The 25980-nt window shown below is 45.4% G+C and overlaps 1 protein-coding gene across 1 annotated transcript in view; it reads left to right on the top strand.

Annotated features, from left to right (window-relative positions):
• Positions 1–25980, top strand: part of HUWE1 (HECT, UBA and WWE domain containing E3 ubiquitin protein ligase 1) — a gene marked incomplete in the record, with an annotated part of 5008559 nt that overhangs the window by 593008 nt on the left and 4389571 nt on the right. The window contains 2 exon segments of the mRNA XM_044079288.1: positions 17817–18023; positions 18168–18320. Coding sequence (XP_043935223.1) covers positions 17817–18023; positions 18168–18320 — 360 coding nt within the window.

The raw sequence follows: 25980 nt of genomic DNA, 5'->3' as shown, positions 1-25980 counted from the left end.
TTTCGGCCAGGGCCTTAAACTGTCAATTTCACATGATTCAGTACCAGGAGTTTTTGTTAGACCAGCTAAATAAAAAAACTGTCCTCTCCTGAACCTATAGACCGCAAGTCCCTTCAGGATTTGGTACATAACTCTCAGCAGGTCAGTAACCATTTCTTAAAATGTGGCTGATGCACTGGAGGCTTCCTTTAGATCAGCTGTGACTGGAACAGTGATTCGAAGGCATGCCTGGTTAAAAGAACAATCCTTACCAGACCATGTTAAGTCAAAACTCCTAGATGCTCCCATGGAGAAACAAAGTTTGTTTGGCTCCCCTGCACAGGAGGTTCTAAAGAAGGTGGAAGAAAAAGCAAAATCTGTCCAAACAGTCAAGGATTTCTTACAGGTCCAACCTCCGAGGTTTAGCAGAAATTGGCCTTCGAAGAATTGGTCCTTTCCAGACAACTCCAGAGCACAGAGAGGCAGAAATAGACGCCCAAGAGGCAGAGGTCAATCTAGGGGTGCCTACAGGGGACGTCAGTGGCAACCTACCAACCAGAGAAGTAATGCCACAGATTCAACTGCAACCACTTCCACAGGGCAGACACAATGACTTGGCTCTGGTTCCGCCTACCAGGGAGCAACTGGAAGCACCCTTGGGCGGAAAGCTAGCCTTATTTTCCGACAACTGGCATTACATTACAGGAGACAAATGGACTTTACAAACAATAGACAAGGGCTACAGGTTTCACTTCCACACTCTGCCAAAAAAGAGAGGAATGCCAAACCTACCACCAAGCCAAAAAACAGACTCTCTAAGACAAATCAACAACTTACTAAGGATGAGAGCTATAGAAAAGGTACCGCCTATGGAACAAGGCCAAGGATTTTACTCCAGGCTTTTTCTTGTACCAAGAAAAGAAAATCAATGGAGACCTATTCTCGACTTGTCCGCACTGAACACATACCTCATTGTTCCAAAATTCAAAATGCTGACCCTCCAGCAACTTCTTCCCATGCTGGGCAAGGAGTCTTGGCTGGTGACTCTAGATCTCAGAGGCATACCTGCACGTCCCTATGAGACCAGATTGCAGAAGACACCTCAGATTTCTTGCAGGATCAGAGCATTATCAATTCTCAGCATTGCCCTTTGGCTTATCTACTGCGCCCAGAGTATTCACGAAATGCCTGGCATCAGTAATTGCTCATTGCAGGCTTCAGGGAATTCAAATTTACCCATACCTGGACGACTGCCTAATACAAGCGGACAACAAGGCAAAATTAACAAAAGATTTGGAAAATGTCATACAACTGTTGCAAGCCTTGGGATACACAGTCAACATGCAAAAGTCAAGACTAGTACCATCCCAAAGGATAACATTCTTGGGTGCAGAACTGGATACATCAACTCAGATGGCTTTTCTCACAGAAGAAAAACAAAAGCAACTACCAGTCTACTTCATGACATTAACAACACAAACTCAGCTTACTACAAGGAAAGTCCTGCAAGCCCTGGGTTACATGGCATCCTGCATATTGATTCCGCATGCTAGGCTGCATATGAGAAAGTTGCAATGGTACCTAAGGAATGTATGGTCTCAACACAAGCAGTCTAGAAGTCCAAATTCCAATAATTCCATGCCTGAAGCAAGAATTCCTGTGGTGGGCTCAGGCCTGTCAGTTGAACAGAGTATTGCCTTTCCACAAACCTCATCCAAGCCAGACCATCACCACGGACGCCTCAGACCTAGGCTGGGGGGCACACATGGTGGACAAGTGTATACAAGGCCTATGGACCCAAGACCAGCTGAATCTACACATAAATCTAAAGGAGATGCTGGCAGTGAAACATGCGATCCAGGCATTCAGACCACTCCAACAAGGTCATCTGCTGATAAGGACGGACAATACCACAGTTGTGGTACATCAACAAACAGGGAGGTACACACTCATATCCTCTATGCCGAATGGCAATGGACCTGTGGAATGTGGCCCTGAAACTCGACATTCAACTTCAGGCCAGATTTGTACCAGGAAAAAATTCACTAGCAGACACCTTAAGCAGAACTACCACGGATGCTCACGAATGGATGCTGCATCCAGATATCTTCAAAGCCATAACAAAGAAATGGGGACTACCAGAGAGACCTGTTCGCCTCCCCACACAACCACCAATTGAAGAAATTCTGCACAAGAGCATACCACCCACTTGCTTGGAGGGTGGACTCCCTTTCCTTCAGCTGGAAAAACCTGACAGCATATGCATTCCCACCTCTTCCTTTGATGTACAAAGTCCTACTGAAGATCAGAGAGGATCAGCCAAGGATAATCCTGATAGTTCCAGACTGGCCGAGGCAACATTGGTACCCGCTACTGAGAAGCATGTCTCTGACACGCGCATGGCCTCTACCTCTGTCCCTTACTTCTAACACAGAACAACTACAAGATCCTACATCCAAACTTGAAAACACTGCAGCTAGCTGCTTGGAATATTACATAAAACAAAATAACCTAGATTTATCTCAGAGGGTTAAGGACATTATCCTAGAGGCACGCAGACCCTCCACAAGGAAAACTTATTCAGCCAAGTGGAAAAGATACCTCATTTGGAGTGCAGCAAAGGGAGAAAATGTCTCATTGGCAAACATAGCACACATCCTGGAATACTTGGCAGAACTGTTCCACAATGGCCTGTCCTACTCCATTAAGATTCATGCATCAGCAATTTCAGCAGAATACAACATGGATCCTCCTGTCTTCTCTCATCCTCTACTCAGGCAGTTCTTGAGAGGAATCAAAAATGTAAAACCTCCAAGGAAACCACCTTTACCTACATGGGATCTCAACTTTGTGCAGGAAAAGTTAACACTTCTCCCTTTTGAACCAGCAGCAACAGCAAAATTACAGTTCTTGTCTTGGAAAACTGCTTTCCTGCTAGCAATCACTTCAGCAAGAAGGGTATCTGAGTTACAGGCATTAATGGCAGTACAACCCTTCCTTATCTTCCATCAGGATAGAGTCTCTCTGAGAACTAACCCTACCTTTATGCCAAAAGTGGTCTCCAGACTATCATTGAACCAAGCGATTCATTTAACTACATTCTTCCCCAACCCACAGAACAGGGGGGAAAGACTGCTACATACCTTGGATGTGCACAGGCAATTACGCTACTATCTGGACAGAACTAAGACCAACAGAAGAACTGACCAGCTTCTGGTAGCCTATGCAACAGGAATGCAAGGAAAAGCAATTTCAAAACAGACAATCTCAAAATGGATAGGAAATTGCATTCGATTTTGTTACTCTTTTCATGGAAAGAAAACTCCTGAAAATATCAGACCTCATTCCACAAGAGCTACAGCCACCACTACAGCTTTCCTACGAGGAGTGGCTACCAAAGACATTTTAGAAGCTGCTACTTGGAGCTCCGTGCATACATTTGCCAAGCATTATAATCTTCCCTTATACTCTAGATCCCGAGCAGGTTTTGCAACTGCTGTTTTGCAAGGGATCTTAACTACACCATCTTTATCTTAGTGCCTCCTCCCCCAGTTTGGCTATGGTATTCTACCCATATGTTAGGACTGCAGATGCATCCTTGGAGGACATAGTACAGTTTTGTACCTACCATAAATGTAGATGTCAGATAGGTATGCATCTGCAGTCAGGATTACCCACCCTCCTTCCCCTCTGTGGTATTCCTAGGGTATTTACCCCTCTTTTAGCTAGCTGGGGGAATCTGTTATGGTGTATGTGTGTGTGTATGTGTATATATATATATATATATATATATATATATATATATATATATATATATATATATTGTTTGCTCTCTACTGTTTGGAATTATTTGCATTTATCCAAATTTAGCCTTCCTAGAGGGCACCTGGCATCTGGGGCAAGAAACACTGAGGAAAATGGCGTCGGCTGATGCCTTTATACCCCAGCAGCTGTGACGGGTGAAGTGCGACATCAGCCGAGGCCAGACCCAGACTTTGGAATCCGGCCGACCGAATGGCTGCCTGAGGCAGGACAACCCATATGTTAGGACTGCAGATGCATAGCTATCGGACATCTACATTTATGGTAGGTACAAAATTGTACTGTCTCACTCTTGGCTGTGGTTAAGTATTCTTTTCATCTTTATAGCACAGAAGTTTTGCAAAAAAAAAGAGCTATTTTCATAGCTGTTTGAGTGTTTGTGGAAAAGTTGTTTTTTTCTTGTCTTAGCGTGTTTCTTGTGGTATCCCACTAGCTGTTTCCAGTGGGCTAGGCCCGATGTCCTTCAAGGATGCATCTGCAGTCCTTAAAAATGGGTTGTCCTGGCCTCAGGCAGCCCTTCGGTCGGCCGGATTCCAAAGTCTGGGTCTGGCCTCGGCTGATGTTGCACTTCACCCGACGTCATAGCTGCAGTTCAGCGGGTATAAAGGCATCAGCCGACGCCTTTTTCCCCAGTCTTTCTTGCCGCGTGGCGCCCGAAGCAGAAGCTGTTCGCAAGTGCCGGTCGGTCAGAACCAGAGATTACTACTACCGAAGACTTCTAAAAAGCTAAGTACCCCGTTGGGGACTCTTTCTTCCGTTGGGGACTCTTTCTTGCCTCAGCCGATGTCAGAAAAAGTGAATAACTGTTTAACTTGTGGGGAAACAAATACCTCATAAAGATTTCCACTCTTACTGCCTACCTTGTTTAGGCCCAGACCGCGACGTAGCAGCTTGTCTAGCCTGTGCTTCCTTCAACCGACGAACACTTAGACGTCGGTCGGAGTTTGCAGAGGAGTTTTTCGGCTCCGCTTTTGCTTATATCATGCCGTCGGAGATTCTGACTTCACATTTAGCTAAAAAGCGTAAGAAAGGACCGACACCCGCGGTTTCGGCCAAAACTGCGGCTAAGCCAACCGCGAGCGTCTCTGTTTCGGCTGAAGCAGAGTCCGCGGTTCTTCCTTCAGCCGAAAGCATGCCTCCTTCTACCGAGGCCTCTTCCAGCATGGCTGAATCTGCTACTGAAATTCCACCTGCTCTTAGTTTCTCACGATTTATCAGATACTATCCCCTTAGATGCATCTACTCCTGCATGTGGAGCTGCTAGGCCCCCTGCATCCATGTCAATTAAGGCTTTTGCCAGGGCTAAAGCAGCTAAATCTTCAAAGGCCGCGCCTGCTAAAGCCCCCTCTCACAGGCCTAGCTCTAGTACTCAAATGCTTAGTCTAGCAGAGGATCTCATTTCTTTGATCAGGGGAACCCAGTCTCACCCTGACAGGGCCTCTCACCCACCTCCAGAGAAGAGGCTTAGAGCAGAGCCCCCTGAGCCAGTTTCTTCAGATTACTCCTCTGATTCAGAACATACAAATCCTCCAGAAGGCCCTTATTCTCCATATGAGGACTCTGATGCAGAGGATTCCATACCTTCTGCCTCTCCTCCTGAGGAATTCTCTTTTGGGGAAACCTTGCATGCTATGAGGGAACAATTTCAATGTCAGGGCCAGGATTTTTCAGACTCCAGGAAAAGGCTTAGGACCTTTTTACATTTACCACAGCATAGGCCTTTAGCTATTCCACCAATACTTACAGTTGTGGATGATGCATTTACTGATGCTTGTACTGCCCCTGACTCTCTGCCTCCGGCCCCTGCTAAGCCCGACAGATACTACAGGGTTCCGGACACACATTATCATTTGTATAAGGCTCCTATTGCAGATCCAGAGACTATTTCACAGGGCCCAAAAGCTGTAACAGCTGCCTCTGCCAAAAACCCCCTCCCCTCTGAAAGAGAATCTAGGGCATTGGAGAGATGGGGTAAAAAAGTTTATACTTCTGCTACTCTTTTGGCTAGGGCCTTAAACTGTCAATTCCACATGATTCAGTATCAGGAATTCCTGTTACATCAGCTCACTAAAAAACTGTCCTCACCTGAACCGTTAGACCGTAAGTCCCTTCAGGATTTGGTGCATAACACTCAGCAGGTCAGTAATCATTCCTTAAAATGCGGCTATGATGCACTGGAGGCTTCCTTTAGATCAGCTATGACTGGTACAGTGATCAGAAGGCATGCATGGTTAAAAGAGCAATCCTTACCAGACCATGTAAAGTCAAAGCTTCTAGATGCTCCCATGGAAAAGCACAGTTTGTTTGGTTCCCCTGCACAGAAAGTGTTGAAGAAGGTGGAAGAAAAAGCTAAATCTGTCCAGACAGTCAAGGATTTCTTACAGGTCCAGCCTCCGAGGTTCAGTAGGAACTGGCCTTCCAAGAATTGGTCCTTTCCAGACACCACCAGAGCACAGAGAAGCAGAAATAGACGCCCTAGAGGCAGAGGTCAATCCAGAGGTGCCTACAGGGGACGTCGGTGGCAGCCTAACAGCCAGAGAACTACTGCCACAGATCCAGCCACTACCACTTCTACAGGACAATCACAGTGACTTGGCTCTGCAACCGCCTACCAGGGAACAACTGGCAGCACCCTTAGGTGGAAAATTAGCCTTATTTTCAGTAAATTGGCATTACATTACAGGAGACAAATGGATTTTACAGACAATAGACAAAGGCTACAGGTTTCACTTCCATACTCTTCCAAGGAAGAGGAATGCCAAACCTTCCTCCAAACCAAAGGACAAACGCTCTACAGCAAATAGACCACTTACTAAGGATGAGAGCTATAGAAAAGGTACCGGCTATGGAACAAGCATAAGGATTTTATTCAAGGCTTTTCCTAGTACCAAGAAAGGAAAACCAATGGAGACCTATCCTCGACCTGTCCGCTCTAAACACATCTCATTGTTCCAAAATTCAAAATGCTGACCCTACAGCAACTTCTTCCCATGCTGGGCAAGGAGTCTTGGCTGGTGACTCTGGATCTCAAGGAGGCATACCTGCACGTCCCCATACGACCAAATTGCAGAAGATACCTCAGATTTCTTGCAGGATCAGAGCATTATCAATTCTCAGCATTGCCTTTTGGCTTATCTACTGCGCCCAGAGTATTCACGAAATGCCTGGCATCAGTAATTGCTCATTGCAGGCTTCAGGGAATTCAAATTTATCCATACCTGGACGACTGCCTGTTACAAGCGGACAGCAAAGACAAATTAAAAGATTTGGAAAAGGTTATTCACCTGCTGCAAGCCCTGGGATACACAGTCAACACAAAAAAGTCAAGGCTGATACCATCCCAAAGGATAACCTTCCTGGGTGCAGAACTGGACACATCAAACCAGATGGCATTCCTCACAGCAGAAAAACAGAAGCAGCTACCACTCTATTTCATGGCATTAACAACACAGAACCAGCTTACAGCAAGGAAAATCCTGCAAGCCCTGGGTGTTACATGGCATCCTGCATAATAATAATTCCACATGCCAGACTACATATGAGGAAGTTACAATGGTACCTGAGGAATTTATGGTCTCAGCACAAGCACAGCCTAGAGACCCAAATTCCAATAATTCCATGCCTGAAGCAAGAATTCCAGTGGTGGGCCCAGGCCTGTCATTTGAACAAAGGACTGCCCTTCCACAGGCCTCACCCAAGCCAGACTATCACCACGGACACCTCAGACCTCTGATGGGGGGCACACATGGTGGACAAGTGTATACAAGGCTTATGGACTCAAGACCAGATGAACCTACACATAAATCAAAAAGAGATGCTGGCAGTAAAACAGGCAATTCAGACATTCAGACCATTTCTTCAACAGGGTCATTTGCTGATAAGGACGGACAACACCACAGTTATGTGGTATATAAACAAACAGGGAGGTACACATTCATATCCTCTATGCCGGATGGCAATGGACCTCTGGAATGTGGCCCTGAGCCTCAACATTAGGCTCCAAGCCATATTCGTGCCAGGAAAAGAAAATATACTAGCAGACATCTTAAGCAGAACCACCACGGATGCCCACGAATGGATGCTGCATCCAGACATCTTCAAAACCATCACAAGGAAATGGGGACTGCCAGAAATAGACCTGTTCGCATCCCCACACAACCACCAATTGAAAAAAGTCTGCACAAGGACATACCACCCACTTGCTTGGAAGGTGGACTCCCTATCCTTCAGTTGGGAAAACCTGACAGCATATGCATTCCCACCTCTTCCTTTGATGCACAAAGTGCTACTGAAGATCAAAGAAGATCACCCGAGGATCATCTTGATAGCTCCAGATTGGCCGAGGCAACATTGGTACCCGCTACTGAGGAGTATGTCCCGGGAACACGCATGGCCTCTACCCCGAATACCTCTACTGCTAACAGAACAACTTCAAAATCCTACATCCAAACTTGAAAACTCTGCAGCTAGCTGCTTGGAACATTACATAAGGAAAAATAACCCAAATTTATCTCAAAGGGTTAGAGACATTATCTTGGAGGCTCGCAGACCCTCAACAAGAAAAACTTATTCAGCAAAATGGAAAAGATATCTCATTTGGAGTGCAACAAAAGGAGTAGATGCATCATTGGCAAACATAGCTAACATCCTGGAATATTTAGCAGAGCTTTTCCACAATGGTCTGTCTTACTCCTCCATTAAGATTCATGCATCAGCAATTTCAGCAGAATACAACATGGATCCTCCAGTCTTTTCTCAACCTCTACTCAGTTTCTCAGAAGAATTAAAAATGTAAAACCACCAAGGAAACCACCATTGCCTACATGGGACTTAAACTTTGTGTTAGAAAAGTTGACACTTCCCCCTTTTGAACCAGCAGCAGCAGCAGAATTACAGTACTTATCTTGGAAGACTGCATTCCTGCTTGCAATCACTTCAGCTAGAAGGGTTTCTGAATTACAGGCATTAATGGCAGTACAGCCCTTCCTGCTCTTCCATCAAGATAGTGTCCATGAGAACTATTCCTTTTATGCCAAAGGTGGTCTCCAGGGCATCTTTAAATCAAGCTATCCACCTACCAACATTCTTCCCCAACCCACAGAACAGGGGAGAAAGACTGTTGCATACCTTGGATGTACATAGACAATTACGCTACTGCCTGGACAGGACCAAGAGCAATAGAAAGACTGACCAGCTACTGGTAGCATATGCGACAGGAATGGAAGGAAAAGCAATTTCAAAACAGACAATCTCTAAGTGGATAGGAAATTGCATTAGATTTTGTTACTCCTACCATGGGAAGAAAACTCCAGAAAACATCAGGCCTCACTCTACAAGGGCTACAGCCACTACCACAGCTTTCTTACGAGGAGTGGCTACCAAGGACATTTTAGAGGCTGCTACTTGGAGCTCCGTGCATACATTTGCCAAGCATTATAATTTACCTTTATACTCCAGATCCCGAGCAGGGTTTGCCACTGCTGTTTTGCAAGGGATCTTAACTACACCATAATCTTATTTCTCCTCCGCCAGTTTGGCTATGGTATTCTACCCATTTGTAAGGACTGCAGATGCATCCTTGAAGGACATAGTACAGTTTTGTACCTACCATAAATATAGATGTCCGATAGGCATGCATCTGCAGTCAGGATTACCCACCCTCCTTCCCCTCTGTGGTACTCCTAGGGTATTTGCCCATCTTGTAGCTAGCTGGGGGAATCTATTATGGTGTATTTGTATATATGTGCATACATGCTTATTTTTTGTTTGCTTTCTACTATTTGGAACCATTTGCATTTATCCAAATTTAGCCTTCCTAGAGGGCACCTGGCATCTAGGGCAAGAAACAGAGGAAAATGGCGTCGGCTGATGCCTTTATACCCGAAGAACTGCAGCTATGACGTCGGGTGAAGTGCGACACCAGCCGAGGCCAGACCCCGACTTTGGAATCCGGCCGACCGAAGGGCTGCCTGACGACAGGACAACCCATTTGTAAGGACTGCAGATGCATGCCTATCGGACATCTACACTTATGGTAGGTACAAAACTGTACTTTCTGCAGGGCCTCCTAGCCTCCTCTAACCCTCTGATACCTCGACCCATCCTTAGCTTTGGGATTCAACCCAAGTGTGATGACTGCAGCAGGGTAACACTAACATACTACAGTTTTGTATCTACCATAAATGTAGATGTTCCAGTGTACACCCTGCTGCAGTCCAGGTTACCCTCCCTCCATCCCCTCAGACCTACTGGCTAAATCTTTTCAATACCTTCCTGATGTATTTGTTATAGATGAAGGGATTTTGTTTGTACAAGTTTACTCAATTTGGTACTAATTGCTGACCACCTTTTTGGGGGCACCTGACATCTGGGGCAAGAAAAACTGAAGAAAATGGCGTCAGTTGCATTATATATGCCCCTGGCACACTGAAGTCAGGGAAGAAGCGACGGCAACTGACGCCGGACCAAGACTTTGGAATTCCAGCCGACTGCGGGACCGCCTGACGACAGGATAACCCAAGTGTGATGACTAAAGCAGAGTGTACACTCTTAACATCTACATTTATGGTAGGTACAAAACTGTACTTTTTATGACCACATAAAGATGTGCTCCCCCCCAGTCCCTCTCCAGTTCCACCCATTCTGCCAGCCTTCTTGGATGCCTTCTCTTCTGCCATCCCTCAATCTTGACTGACAGTCCCCTGCTCCTCGCAGACCAGACAGAATGTACATAGTGCCTGAAACTGGAAAATTCCCTAAGTAACCCCCTTGCTGACCCAGCCACTGTTTCGATTGCTACTGATAGGGCTACTAAACTTCTCCCTACCACTAACTTCCTGCTGATGAGGTCAGTAAGACTACAGAATGCCTAGGCAAGAAAATGTACTTGTCTGCCACTGTCCTTCAGAGCCAGTAACTACCAGACCCATATGGCCAAATACTCTCTAGCCCTGCTAGAGAAAGCCACTAAAGATTTGGCTGACATCCCAGACTGTCCAGCCAAAACCTCTATTGCATCTCTCCTAGCCTTCACCTCCCAGATGAACACACTCCATTAAGTGTAGCTATGATGCAGCAGAAGCTTCCGCTAGGTTGGCTGCATCAGCCTCTGCTTTTAGAAGATATGCCTGGGTTCTTCTTCAGCCTCTGCCTGATGACTTCATTGGAAGCTTATTGATGCCCCCTTTAGATCTCTGCGTTATTTGGTTCCAAGGTGATGGATCTCTCCGAATGTTTACAGCAAAATGGGAAAGAAATGCAGGACCTTAAACACCTGCTAGTTTCTCCCATACCCAAGTTCCATAGGAACTACCCAGCCAAGACTTGGTTCATCCGGAAACATGCATGGCCGATGCCTACCTCCAGACCTAGTAAATGACCTAGAAAGCAAACTCCCCCAGCTAGAGCTTCCCCAGCCCCTAGCCAGTGGACCCCCTTTCAGGATAAGGCAGATAGTGTCCGACTACCTGCCAACCTTGCTGAAACCCCCTCTCATCCCCCTGTCTGACTCTGTCATCCTGTCTGGTCCCACATTACCACAGACAAATGGGTTCTGTCTGTCATCCAGAATGGCAGTTTCATGCCCTGGATCTCCTCTCCAGTAAGAAGGGATACCCCTTAACCTCTCAGCAATCACCTCCGCCTCCTAAAACCTGTATTACGAACTTCCCCTCTTGCTTCCAAAGGCACTGGTTCTATGGTGCCTTGGGACAGTAAAGTATTCTACTCAATGATTTTTCTGGTACCCAGAAAAGAGGGACCATGGAGACCCATCCTGGACCTCTTGCTGCTTAACCCGTTCCTCAAGGTCCCTACCTTCAGGATGCTCTCTTCCCACCCCCCCCCCTGCTTCTCCCTCTCGGGTTCATGATAACCCTAAATATAAAGAATGCTTACCTACACATCCCAATATGTTCATAGGTTCATACTAGGCTATCTGCCCTGGGGCAATTATAAGCCTAGCCCGATTCTGTATGGCTTGCGCCACCCCTTGATTTGAGTATACTGTGCCCTTTTTAAGGTTTAGTTTATTATGCCTCTGTCTAATAGTGACACGGGAGTAATCCCTGGGACAAACTTATGATCCCCCATCCACTTATCGTGATTCTTCTTGAAGAGATTCAGTGAGGTGCTCTGCCTCACATGAACTGGAATTCTATTCCACAGTGAAGGGAGCCTCTGGGTTATGAACCTGTCCCTCCAGCAAGTTCTATTTATTTCTGTGCTAAGGTTCAAGTCCCTCGAGCGTGTGGCTCTAAGGGATTTAGATTTACTGAGGTGGAGCATGTCCATTAATTCTGGATTTGACATAGCTTTGTATGTCAGGCATAGATCGCCTCGAAGTAGGCGGTATGCAACTGAGTAGTGCTGGAGTTTTTTAACCGAGCAGCATATGGCATCTGTTTGAGACCCTTGATCCTCTTGGTGAGATACTTTTGGGGTATTTCTAATTGCTGCAGGTGTCTGGTAAGGTACATCCCAAAAGGGGCATTGTATTCTATGATGGGCCTGGTGAGGGATGAATAAAGGGGCATGATTACCTCTCTTGATCTAGATGTGAAACCCTTCGTGATGAGGTGGGCTATGTAGAAGGTCTTTCTAACCACTTTGGCAGTGTGGTTTTCAAAGGAGAGATTGCTATCAACTTGGGTCCCCAGGTCCCTAATAACTTTCTCTGTACTTAATGGGTTTCCGCCTATGTGGTAATTTGTGGGCACATTGTTTTTGCCAAAGGGTATGACTATACATTTTTTGGCATTTAGCTTTAAACCATGGCGCTGGCACCATTTATCTGTCTGAGACCTTTTTGAAGGATTTGTGTCAGCTGGAGAGTTGATTATGGTGCCCAGTTTGCAGTCATCTGCAAACTTGGTGAGCCATAGTCCTCCCACGTTTGCTTGTACCTCGGAAAAGTATATACTGAACAAGAGTGGTCCCAGGACAGAACCCTGTGGGGATGCCACTTGTGACCGGTTTCAAGTCTGACATGGCTCCAGCAACTCACTCTGGGTTCTGTGTTTGAGCCAGTTTGCAACCCATCTTGTGACATAGGGGTTTATATTTAAGCTGGATAGCTTATCTATGATGCCTGAGTGGGGTATTGTCAAATGCCTTTGTAAGGTCCAGATAGGCTGTGTGGACTACCTTCCCTTCATCTATGGCTTTGGTGACTGTTTCAAAGTCGTCAACCAGGTTCAAAAGGCAGGATCTGCCCTTGACAAAGCCGAACTGGGTAGGATCTAGTGTCTGTAGGTCCCCAATCTCTTTGTTTGAGCTCCATTATGATCCTCTCTATAGCCTTGCAGACTAAGCTAGTCAGGCCTATGGGGCGATAGTTTCCAGGGTCCGTAGAGGCTCCACCTTTGTGGAGTGGGGACCACTGTTGCTGTACACCATTCGGTGGGCACATTCTGTAGTGAGGCTGAGATTGTATAGCTGTTTTATTTGAGGGATTGGTTCCTCTTGGAGTTCATGTAAGACGCAACCTGGGATGCCATCTGGTCCCATGGAAGCAGTGTTTTTTGCTTTGGAGAGGGCTGCCTTCACCTGAGCATCTGAGATGTTTGGGAGGCAGCCCTCTGCCGGGATAGATACTTGCTCTTTTGGGGGGAGGGGGGTGGAGAAGTTTGCACTGAACCTGTCTGCCAGGATATTGACTGTCTGTGGGTTCAGTGTATTTTTTGTCGTTTAGAATCTACTCAGAACAAGTCTGGGAGTTGCATCCCAGGTTCCTAACATAACTGAAAAAAGCCTTATGATTGTCTTTGGTGTCCTGTGCAATTTTTCTCTCGAAGCTGGCCTTTGAGGATTTTGAGGGATCGTCATTTTTTGCTAGTACTGATCAGAGATGCCTTCCCTATTAGGGATTTTGCTCTCATGTAGTAGTTTCCTCCTTCTGTTGTACAGTTTATTTATGGCAGGGGTCCACCAGACTGGACGCCTGCCTTTGGATGATTGGGTCTTGGTTTTCTTTGGGATAACATGATCCATGCATTCCTGGAGATGTCCGTAGAATGCATTTATATAAGATTCTGCAGTTTGGGCTGTAGTTTCCACTGGCCTTGGGGCCTTGAAGGATTCCACTTCGGTTTTGAGAAGTGAGAAGTTCGCTTTTGAGAAGTTTTTCACTGGTTTTTTGGGCTGGGGGTGGGGTCGGGAAGTGGACATCCGGTGAAATTAATTTATGGTCTGATCTTACCAATGAGGGATATACTTTTGGTGTGGAGCATAGAGTCCCCATGTTGGTAATGATCAGGTCTAGTATGTTGTCCCCTCATGGAGTGGTGACTAGTTGTTCCATAGCATTTGAGTTTATAATTTCTAGGAATCTTTGGGCTAAGGTGCTGGGGCTTTAGTGCTCCCAGTCGATGTTTGGGTAGTTGAAGTCGCCCAATATAGTGTTCGGAGAGATCTTCATGTTCTCCAATGTTTTCAGGAAAGCCGAGTGGGATTCCTGACTTTGAGAGGGTGGTCTGTAGGATGCTATAAACTGAAAAGCAGTGTTGCCCACTGTTAGTTGCACAAAGTCCACCTTCAGGAAATGCCTGAGTTTTGGAAGACTTTTCCCACTTTCAATTCTCTGCCTTGCCATTTGGGCTTTTCCACTGCCCCAAGGGTATTCACAAAATGTCTGTGTCCAGTCATTGCCTGCTCCAGAACATAAGGAATCCAGATGTTCCCTTACCTAGATTATCTTTTTATCCAAGCACACAATCAAAATGCCCACCTTCGCACTCAGTTTCTTCTGACCTTTTTACCGTCTCTAGGGTTTCAGATAAAATTCTCTAAGTTCTATCTGGAGCCCACACAGGAAATTGCTTTCCTAGGGTGCTGTATTTACCCAGAGCTCATGCATGCCTTCCTGCCAGCAAAGTGGCATCCCTGACCACCTGCTCTGCATTCTTCAGGTATCAGAACTGACTGCAAGGCAATACCTGAGGCACCTGGGTTACATGGAAGCCACTACACCCATGCTTCCCTTGGCAACACTGCACATGAGAAAGCTACAATGGTATTTTCAGTTAGTCTCGACCCAGCACTCCCATCCCCTGGAGTTCAGAATCCACCTTCTACCTTGCCTGAAACAAGATCTTTGCTGGTGGCTGTCACAAGTGATAATGAATCCAGGCCTTCCTCTCCAACCTCCCACACCAACCCAGATCATGCGTACAGATGAGCCAGACCTGGGCTGGGGAGCAACTCTAGGCACAAGACAGGTGCAGGGTTTGTGGCGGCACCCACACAAACTAGAGCACATAAATGTCAGGGAAATGAGGGCAATCCTTCTGAAAACTTTACCCCTTACCTACACCAAGGCCCACTAAAGATTTTCATGGACAACACCTCTGTCCTGTGGTATCTCAACAAACAAGGGGGAATCAAATCCTGCATACTCTGCAGACTAACCATGTGGTTATGGGAGCTAGCCGCTTCCCAGGAGATGACCCTACAGGCAGTTTGCATCCCTTCACAGCATCCTGGCAGACTTTCTCAGCAGGACCATCACAAAACCATGAATGGATGCTTTACAGAGGCATCTTCCTGGACCTAGTCCACTGGTGGGGTATACCTCAAATAGACCTGTTCGCCTCCTCCAACAGGCAACTTCCTGGCTATTGCACCGGGACACCAGACCCCAAGGCACTGGTAACAGATGCCTTCTCCCTTCTTGGAAGGGAAATTTCTGTATGCACCCCTCCTTCCCATTAATTCAAAAAGTGCCGCTGAAAATTCAGCAGGACAACCTAATTTTGATGGTGACCCCCTATTGGCTAAGACAGCACTGGTTCCCCCTCTTCTGTCCAAGGGCAGTCACCACAAGTTACCTCCCTCAGTGGACCTCGCACAGAACAAGGGATCTCCGATATATATCCACAGTGGTGGTCTTTGAACCTCACCCTGTGGCTGATAGCATTCTGACCCCTTTAGACACCTGTACGAGGACGTGTTCAGTGTCCTGCAGGAGGCCGGGAAACCCAATACTAGAAAATCTTGCCTGTCCAAGTGGAAAAGATTTCCCTTATGGTGTCACACATATGGAAACCCAGACTCCTAGTGTAAACAAACACCACCACGGTTGTGGTAAATATATGAGCAGAAACCAGATCTTCCTTATTGTACAGGTTACCACAGGAGTCATGGAACGTAGCCACCCAAGGAACATCGCCTTCGCATCCACATACATGGTTTCACAGGGCAATTTGCTGGCAGATTCCTTAAGCCATTCCTTGGAGGACTCCCACGAATGGATCCTGAACAGGTTGTAGTCGCTTATCAGTGGGCCATTCTTTCAGACCTCTGCATCACCAACCATCTCCCTAGTTTTGCATCAGGGAATCTTGTCCCTCAGGTTGGAGAACAGATGTAGTCTTGGTGTACAGGGAAGTTCTTTTACGCCCTCCCTCCACTACTTTTACTTGAAAAAATTCTTAAGACCCAAAAGGAAGCACCAAAGCTCTTTACTGGCCCCTTTCTGGCCAAGACAATATTGCTTTCCCCTGGTGTTTCACCTGATAAAGGGAAACTACCAGAAAATACCTCTAACTGGACCTCTGCATTCTAGAAGGAAAGGATCTTCATCAAAGTCTTCACTTAGCCTGACTATCTGGATGATTAGGATTGTAAGGCATGCATTCTCTGAGGTTGTTCAAGTCCTGCAGGAAGCCAGGAGACCTGCTATAGGAACATCTTAAACAGCTAGATGGAAAGGCTTTTCTTACTGGTGCGCAAACAGGACCCACTCATCACATCCCTGCTGTCCTAAAGTATCTTTGCCAGCTACTTCATTCAAGCTTGGATACTCTATCAAAACTCCCTTGTCTGCCATCAATGCCCGCCTGTCAATCCCCAGCTTATGGCTGGAGCAGAATTCAAGCTTTCCCTGATGGGGAGATTTGCATGTTAACCCACCAAGGAAATCCATTTCTCCTTTGGATCTCAATTTTGTGCTGGAAAATCTTGCGTTACCCCCCCCCCCCCCCCCCTGAACTGGCATCTTCTGCCACTTTAAAATTCTGCATTTGAAAAGTATTCTGCTCTTCGCTCTCATTTCGGCTTGGAGAGTTTACAAGCTATCATGGCCATTCCCCCTTATTTTCCACAAGGACAGGGTGACTATTGGGGCTAACCCATACTTCACACCTAAGGTAGTGAACAAAGCTGTCCCTTAATCAGGCTGTTCACCTACCACTTTTCCCATCCCCCAAAATAGGGATAAATGGATCCTAACATTTTCTGGACTTCAACAGACAACCGAGATTTATCTGGACAAAAGTAAAGCCTTCCACAAGACTGTCAATTTGTCATTTATAAGCCCTAAGCTGGACTAGCCAGTCCCCAAACTATTGCAGCTTGGATCTCAAAGGCCATCTTCTGCTATTCTCACTGACGTCCTTGCCTTCCTGCCAAAAGCTCATTCCCCTAGTGCAATGGCGTCCTCTTGAAATATGAAGTAAGCAATATATTTTCTCTTGTATCCAATTTTCACTGTCCAGTACAAGTGCAGAGGTGCAAGGACGTTTAAGTGTAACAGAGTTTAAATGAGATGACATTGGTGGTATTTTTGTTGAATTCTTTGCAATAGTGGTTGAAAAGCCTTTTCATTTATGCCTATTTCAGTAATTATGACCATATCCAGGAATAGCATGTAGCGAAAACTTGATTGTAATACTTTGGGCTGTTCAGACTAGATGCATGTGAGAACAAATGGCTAGGCATAGTGTAAACGTTTTATAATTTTGCATTTCTGTGTCTGAACACTTGATGCTTTTAAAGGTAAGTTTTTCTTTCTGTAAGTTGTGTGATTGTATCTGATAATGAAATTATTAGGTCACCGATTTGCTACTGTACTTGTCATGAGTGCAAATTGAATTAAGACTTAGTGACAAGACTAAAGGTGCATCTATGCAAGCCCTTCAACTACTGTTGATCATTCCTTGCTTGATCTGGATTGAGTCGATAGTAATTGTGTAGCACATCTGCCTGCCACCAAACATGCATTTGTTTTCTTACTGCAGTGCGAGTTGTACCATTGGGTGGATTTGTTGGATCGTTTCGATGGAATACTTTCTGATGCAGGCCAGACAGTCGAGAACACATCATGGATGCTAGTGTGTGACCAATTAGATCGAGAGCCTCTCAAGTCTTTGCTTTTGTCTGTACTGAACTTCACAGCTTTGCTAATAGAGTACAGCTTCTCAAGACACCTCTACAGCTCTATTGAGGTGGGTGGATTAACTTGTCACTACTTTTAAAGTAGTGCCTTTTGCATTTTCAAGTTTCATTTGATTCAGGAAGCTTCATTAAATTGTAACAATATGCAGGTGGTTATACAGAAAATTTAAAGGTAAATGTTTCCTTTGTTTCAGCACTTGACAACATTACTAGCATCATCGGATATGCAAGTGGTACTAGCTGTGTTGAATTTGCTGTACGTGTTTAGCAAAAGATCAAACTACATTACCAGATTGGGTTCAGATAAAAGAACCCCTCTGCTTTCTCGACTGCAACACTTAGCGGAGGTAGGCACTTTACCTTGCATGACTTTGCATGAATGCATATAGCAGCGAGTCTTCCTTGCATTACTGACATGAAACTGAAGATTAAACATGCTCTTCCTTCTCTTTTCAAAGCAGCTGATGTCTCTTGTTAAATCAGAGGTTTTTATATTGTTTCTTAAGAAGTCTTGTGATTATAGTAGTGGCAATGACCACAGTTCTGCTTGGGATCCTGATAGCAAGTGTTTGTAATATTTTAAGTGTCTCAAATTCTGTGATGTGCGTTGCAGGGTTTAGATTCTGTGTGGTCGGATAGTCAGGATCAGGCTGTAGATAGACACTTAATGCATTTAAACTATGTGGAATGATCATAATGTTGAGTGAAATTTAGTCTCGTAACTAAGAGGCGGATTGTTGATGTGCTCATTCTTTAGAAAGTACCTGGGATCTACGTTCAGTGAGTAGACTCCTCGGCAGAGATGGAGGAAAACTGATGGCCCTTGTGGTATGGTTGCAGAGTTTGATCCTGATACTTTTTTCCATTTGCTTCACTTGCATAGTTCATGTGAATTATCTTGTAATGGATGATCACATAGGTATCACAAGGGATAAGAAACTAAGAGTAATGCTACTCAACGCTAGAAGTCTAAACCTCAAGATGCACGCACTCGAAACTCTCCTTAGCATGGAGAACATCGATATCTGTGCAATAACAGAAACCTGGTTCAGGGGTCCCGAGAGCACCCCAGCACTACCAGGTTATACCTCATACCATGCTTTTTGGCCCCAAAACTTGGACCGAACCACAAAAGGAGGGGGAGTATCGATATTCATCAAAGATACCCACACCTCCAGGTTGGTGGCAAAGCACGAAGCATCAGAGACTATCCATGTGCAACTAACAGTGGGTAAAACTGCCTTCCAGTTTATAGCCTGCTACAGACCACCCTCCCAAACCCAGGAACCCCACTCGGCCTTCCTGAGAACACTGGAAAATATGAAGGTCTCTCCGAACACCATTATATTGGGCGACTTCAACTACCCAAACATAGATTGGGAGCATTACTCTAGCTCCAACACCCTTTCCCAAAGGTTCCTAGAATTCATAAACTCAAATGCTATGGAACAACTTGTTACCACTCCCACAAGAGGGGAAAACATACTGGACCTGATCATCACCAACATGGGGACTCTATGCTCCATACCAGAAGTGTATTCCTCACTGGTAAGATCAGACCATAAACTGATCTCACTGGATATTCACATCCTGACCCCACCCCCTGCCCAGAAAACCACAGTGAAAAACTTCTCTAAAGCAAATTTCACACTCCTCAAAACCGAGGTGGAATCCTTCAAAGCCCCCGGGCCTGTGGAAAATACGGCCCAGACCGCAGAATCCTTTATAAATGCATTCTATGAACACCTTCAGGACTGCATGGATCATGCAATCCCAAATAAAACCAAGACCCAATCCTCCAAAGGCAGACGACCTGTCTGGTGGACCCCAGCCATAAACAAACTATACAATAGAAGGAGGAAGCTACTACATGATGGAGCAAAATCCCAAAAAGGGAAGGCATCTCTGATCAGTATTAGCAAAAAACTAAGGGCACTCATAAAATCGTCAAAGGCCAGCTTCAAGAGAAAAATTGCACAGGGACACTAAGGATAATCACAAGGCTTTCTTTAGTTATGTTAGGAACCTGGGTGGGAATTTCCAGATATGCTCAGAATTAGTCCAAAATGACAAAAAAATACACTGATCCCACAGACATTGCCAACATCCTAGCTGACAGGTTCAGCGCAAACTCCCCCCCCCCCACCACCAAAAGGGCAAATATCTATCCCAGCAGAGTGCTGCCCCCCCTGACATCTCAGATGCTCAGGTGGGAGCCGCCCTCTCCAAAGCAAAAAACACAGCATCAATGGGACCAGACGGTGTCCCAGGCTGCGTCCTACATGGACAACAAGAAGAGCTAAACCCAAACATAAAACTACTGTTCAATCTCAGCCTTACTACAGGATATGTACCCAAAGAGTGGCGTACAGCAACAGTGGTCCCTCTCCACAAAGGTGGTGCCTCAACGGACCCTGGAAACTATCGCCCCATAAGCCTGACTAGCTTGGTCTGCAAAGCTATGGAAAGGATCATCATGGACCTCATAAATAAAGATATTGGGGACCTACAGACACTGGATCCTACCCAGTTTGGCTTTAAGGGCAGATCGTTCCTCTTAAACCTGGTTGACTTCTTTGAAACAGTCACCAAGGCCATTGACGAAGGGAAGGTGGTCCACACAGCCTATCTGGACCTCGCAAAAGCCTTCGATACAATACCCCACTCGCGCATTATAGATAAGCTCACCAGCTTAAATATAAACCCCTATGTCACTAGATGGGTTGCAAACTGGCTCAAGGACAGAACCCACATTGTTAGAATTGCTGGAGCCATGTCAGACTCCAAACCAGTTACAAGTGGCGTCCCACACGGCTCAGTCCTGGGACCTCTCTTGTTTGGTATATATTTCTCGGAGGTACAGGCCAACACGGAAGGACTGTGGCTGACCAAGTTCGCAGATGACTGCAAACTGGGCGCCATAATCGACTCTCCAGCCGACAAGCATCCTCCAAAAGGGCCTCGTAGAAACAGACAACTGGTGCCAGAGCCATGGCCTCAAGCTAAACGCCAAAAAGTGTATAGTCATCCCCTTTGGCAAAAACAAAGTGCCCACAAATTACCACATAGGTGGTAATCCATTAAGTACAGAAGAAGTAATTAGGGACCTGGGGACCCAAGTTGATAGCAATCTCTCATTTGACAACCACGTGGCCAAAGTGGTTAGAAAAACATTTTATATAGCCCACCTAATCATGAAGGGATTCGCATCTAGATTAGGGGAGGTCATCGTGCCTCTTTACTCATCCCTCATCAGGCCCATAATTGAGTACAATGCCCCTTTTGGGATGTACCTTACCAAACACCTGCAGCAACTGGAAAGACCCCAAAAGTACCTCACCAAGAGGATCAAAGGGCTCAAGCAGATGCCATATGCTGCCCGGTTAAAGAAACTCCAGCTCTACTCAGTGGCATACCACCTGCTCAGAGATGACCTGTGCCTGACGTATAAGGCCATGTCCAACCCGGAATTAAGGGACATGCTGCACCTCAAAAAATCCAAATCCCATCGAGCTACACGCTCGAGAGACTTGAACCTCAGCACTGAAATAGGACATGCTGGAGGGACAGATTCATAACCCAGAGGCTCCCTTCACTCTGGAATAAAATCCCAGTCCAGGTTAGGCAGAATCCCTCATTGACTCTTTTCAAGAGGAATCTTGATGAGTGGATGGGAGATCGTAGGTTTACCCCGGGTATCACTTCTGTGTCACTGTTAGACAGAGGCACAGTATACTAACCTCGAAAAAGGGCATAGCAAAATTAATTTAAAATGGGTGGCGAAAGCCAAATATACTCTGGCTAGGCTTATAAATGCCCTAGGGCAGATAGCCTAGTATGAACCTATGAACCTATGAGAAGTCTCTTGAATTTTGTTTTCCTTTTTTTCTGACTGCAACAACTTGCACACATTTTCATTTTTTCATACTGTGAATGCTTGGTGCACTTTGGCACTGATTACAGGTATAATTGTCATTGTTTATACACTAATTTAGTCTCGTGTCAGACAGGTGCTCAACATTTAACTTTCAGTAACTTATTAAGCAGTTAAAACTTTGCATCCTAAACAGCTGTTCTGTCTAGTCTTAATATAGCATTTAATTTGGGTCTATATTAGAACATCGAAGTTTCAAAACTTCGAATGTTCTAATATCGACCCCTATTCAGCAGACGCTGAAAAAAACATGGAACATACAGAACAGCAAATTTTTTTCCTAGGGAAAAAAATGTGCTGTTCCAAAACGCACACCACACAAGCACACCAAACAAACAACAATCCACACATACACCTAAAATCTTAACCTAACCCTACACTAAACTATACACACACCACTAGCTGTCCACTTACCTTAACCCAAACCCCAAGGTCCGTCACTATCGCACACTGACCTCAGCCGCACCACCCTAACCCTCATGTCCACACAATCGCACATTTACCTGACCCGCACCCTAACTCTCCTAACGTGGCCTAACCCTCACGTCCACACAATCGCACACATACCTAATCTGCACCCTAACTATCCTAATCCGTACTCAATCGCACACTTGCTGAACCCGACCCGTAACTTTCCACCACAGCGCTGAAAATGCATAAGCAACAAAAATGGACAACCGAATTCTTTTCGTAGGAAAAAATTTGGTTTTCTGTCTTTCGCTGAATAGGGGGTCGATATTAGAACATTTGAAGTTTTGAAACTTCGATGTTCTAATATAGACCCTTTAATACTGCTCCTTTAAACAAACACTCAACATAGTTAACTATTCGCAATATAATTTGAGATTAGCAATTAACTAGTGACCATATTTTATTTTTCTCTATTACAGAACTTGACAATTGGACCAGTGGCTTCCTGCCTCGTCAGTGTGCTTCACTAAATAGATGCACGTCTTAAGTGATTTGTTCCTTGACAATTTCCCGTTCAAGCATTACAGAATCCCATACAGCCCTTTTTTTTACTAGGGTGTTCTGTTTCTGATGTCCAATACTCAGTCCTATACTTATATTCTTAGTTTTTACCTCTGTTTTGGTATGTAGTTTTTTTATAAAAGATAGCAGTACTTTCACCTCTGTAGTACATACTGTTGTACACCACTGAACAGAAGCATCTTTGTACTGATGTTAATTTCTCTTCTGAGTATAAGATTTAGCAGTCATTTTGTATTGCTAAACTTTGTACAGTTCCCAAAATATTTGCTCCCAAGAGTTTCTGAAGTGTATCAGCAGCTTCCCTGTTGTCTGTGAATCTTGAGGGGGTCTGGAAGCATTTGTGCAGATACTTTCATGCAAAAATTCTAAATTCTCTATTTAGTTGCATGTGTAGGGGTTAGGCTGATTTCCCTTTACTGATCTGCGATACTTAATTGTTCAGTACTTGCGCTTAATTTTAGTGTTCCGAGGTCTGATATTGCGTTGTGCTCAACACATTAACTCTCCAGCTCTACCATTTCTGTTGTAGCCCCAGTTATACAATCTATTTGGTTTAACAGATGCACTTCAACCCTAATATTAGATCTGATTCAATTTGAGCTGATTCAGTAACCCGTTAAGTTGGCTTCATCTCAGTGCGTTACCACATCCCATTTTGTCATCTGTTACCAAGATGTCTGATCTTTCATTTCCAAACTTTAAATTTTATTTTGGCTTACTACTTACTGTATGCATGTAGTGCAGCTTATTGGCGATATTCTGTTTTTCCATTATATACCTTCCTTTAAAGTGAAGACTTAAGTATATGAAGTTGTACATGTAATGCTGTATCCAATGTTGCACATAATCGTCCGATTCAACTGTGGGTTGTCTGAGCTGACCTGCACAAAGCTTTTGGATTCCAGAGTGCTGACTTCTCCCCCTGTCTCGTAAATCCTTGTCCTCCACCCTACTACTGATCTTGTTTGCTGCCTGAAATGTCCAGTTGTGCAGCTGAAGGCTCCACTCTCCAGTATCCTTTAGGGTATTTTTTCCAACTCCTCCCTTTGAGGGTTTTTACTCACTCAAATTTATTATAAAACTTACTTTAGTGTAGGTGCCAGCAGTTGGCCAGGGCAGCTAGGATGTGTTCGGATCTAACTTGCTTAATTTCGGAGATGGAGAAAATAGGTGTTGTGTTTGAGAATAGGGGCTACCCTTCTAGAATTAGTACAGTAAAGGTAGAGGGGCTATCAGGTTGGGGAAAAAAGTACAAACCTCTTTTAGTTGATACAAATTCTTTGAATACTATAAAAGTGTAAATGTTGGTCCCAACTGTGTATAGTAGCATGGTTTTACCTTTTGAAAATGGTAAGAAAGATATTAGAACTACTAATTGCAAGAATTAGACTATTTTTAGAGGTAACCCCAAATTTTAAATGTCCTGGGTAATTAACTTAATTTTGTTGAAAACTGGAAAAAATTGTAAATACTTTTTTGAACACTGTTTTGTAGTCCAATCTCACCTACATTTTTACCTGTGTGTTCAGAGCCGAACCTCTGCTCCGAATCTGCCATACTCTAGCTTGAAGTCTTTTAATTGGCTGTGCTAAGATGTATCCCATGCTGCACTGCTCCCTTTCTCCAGATCTCGTTTGCCGCTCGTAAAGCTCAGACATGGTCTCGCTCTTGGCTGCAGCTAAGTAACTTTTCTTCTTTGACCAAATTTGCTGCTCCAAAAGCTATATGTTAAGTTGTCAATCTCGCCTTCATTCTTGCTGGATGGGTTCGGAGCCGATCCTCGGCTCCGACTCGGCACTTGCTTTAGCTCGAGAACTCCTTTTACCAGCTCGAGGCAACCCTATATCCCATGATGCAAGGCGGAACTACCTCAGATCTCATTTGCCGCTTAGCGAAAGAGGTCTCCTTTGCCAGCTGAGGTAAGTTTTTTCTTAGTAAAATAAGAAAAGTGTAGTTAGGAGTTTATTTCCCCTTTTGAGTGTCAGTTTAGCCTGTAAACTAGTTACAGCCCACCCTTACCCTCTTTTTCGATCCTTTTATAAACTTTTATAAGTTTAAGTTACAGTAGTTTAGTCAGGCCTAGTTCCCCCTTGGTTATCCCTTCCTGTGTGTTTGTGTAGGGATTAATTTGTGTGTTTGTGGGGACTGTTTGTGTCTTTTCTCCTTAGGATGTCTAGAGAAGGCAAGGTCTCAGGCTTCAAGAAGTGTGACCAGTGCTGTCAGAAAATGTCCCTGACAGACGGTCACACTTGTGTGTATTGCCTGGGGCCTTTGCACCTGCAGGACTCCTGTGCGTTGTGTCATGCTTTTAGCCAGAGAGTCCTGCAGGAAAGGAAGAACAAACTTATCCTCAGAGGTTTGCTTAAACCTGAAGGTTCTCCTCCTAAATCAGGGTCAGGAAAACCTCATAAGCCACCGAAGGCTCAGGCTACAGTGTCCAAGCCTCCTCCGGTGGCTCCGGCTCTGTCTGAGCCGACATCGGCTCCGGCTAGAGTCGATACTGTTTCTTCTAAAGTAGTGGGTTCGGTGCCGGCTGGCTCCGATACCCTGACTACTGTGGCCTTGTCGGCTCCGGCTGGAGCCGACACTTTATCCAGCATCGGAGCCGAGATATCCTCTGCTCCATCTGGACTTCAAGGGACTTCGGCTCCGATGGTTTCGACCCATAAGAGATCCCGGTCCCCTTCTATTATGAGTATCCACTCGGCTCCGGGGTCTCCTCTTTTATCGGAGCGGAGCCATCGGAGCCGGTCTTCGAGATCTTCCAGGCTGTCTGACCACGACTTGGAGAGGGTGGTAAGCAGGCTGTTGGTCTCAGGCTCTGGCCCAAATGCTCCATAGCCCGTCTCAACAGACTGCGGCTATAACCCCTATCATTGAGCTTCCTCCTCCGACTCCACACCAGAGTTCGGAGCCGGAGCTTCTCGGGACAGCGACTGTTTCGATGCCGGAGCCGATACATCCTTCGGCTCCGTCGTCCTCGGCTCCGATCTCTTCCTTGAGACCTTCCTTGGAAGGATCCGGTCGTCTGGTTTCCACTGTCGGCTCCGAGGGGGCTAGTGGCATCGGACCCTTGTCCG

Source organism: Protopterus annectens, chromosome 8.part0 (genome assembly GCF_019279795.1).
Source record: "Protopterus annectens isolate FY-2018-M chromosome 8.part0, PAN1.0, whole genome shotgun sequence".
Taxonomy (NCBI): domain Eukaryota; kingdom Metazoa; phylum Chordata; order Ceratodontiformes; family Protopteridae; genus Protopterus; species Protopterus annectens.
This window is presented reverse-complemented; position numbering and strand designations above follow the sequence as displayed.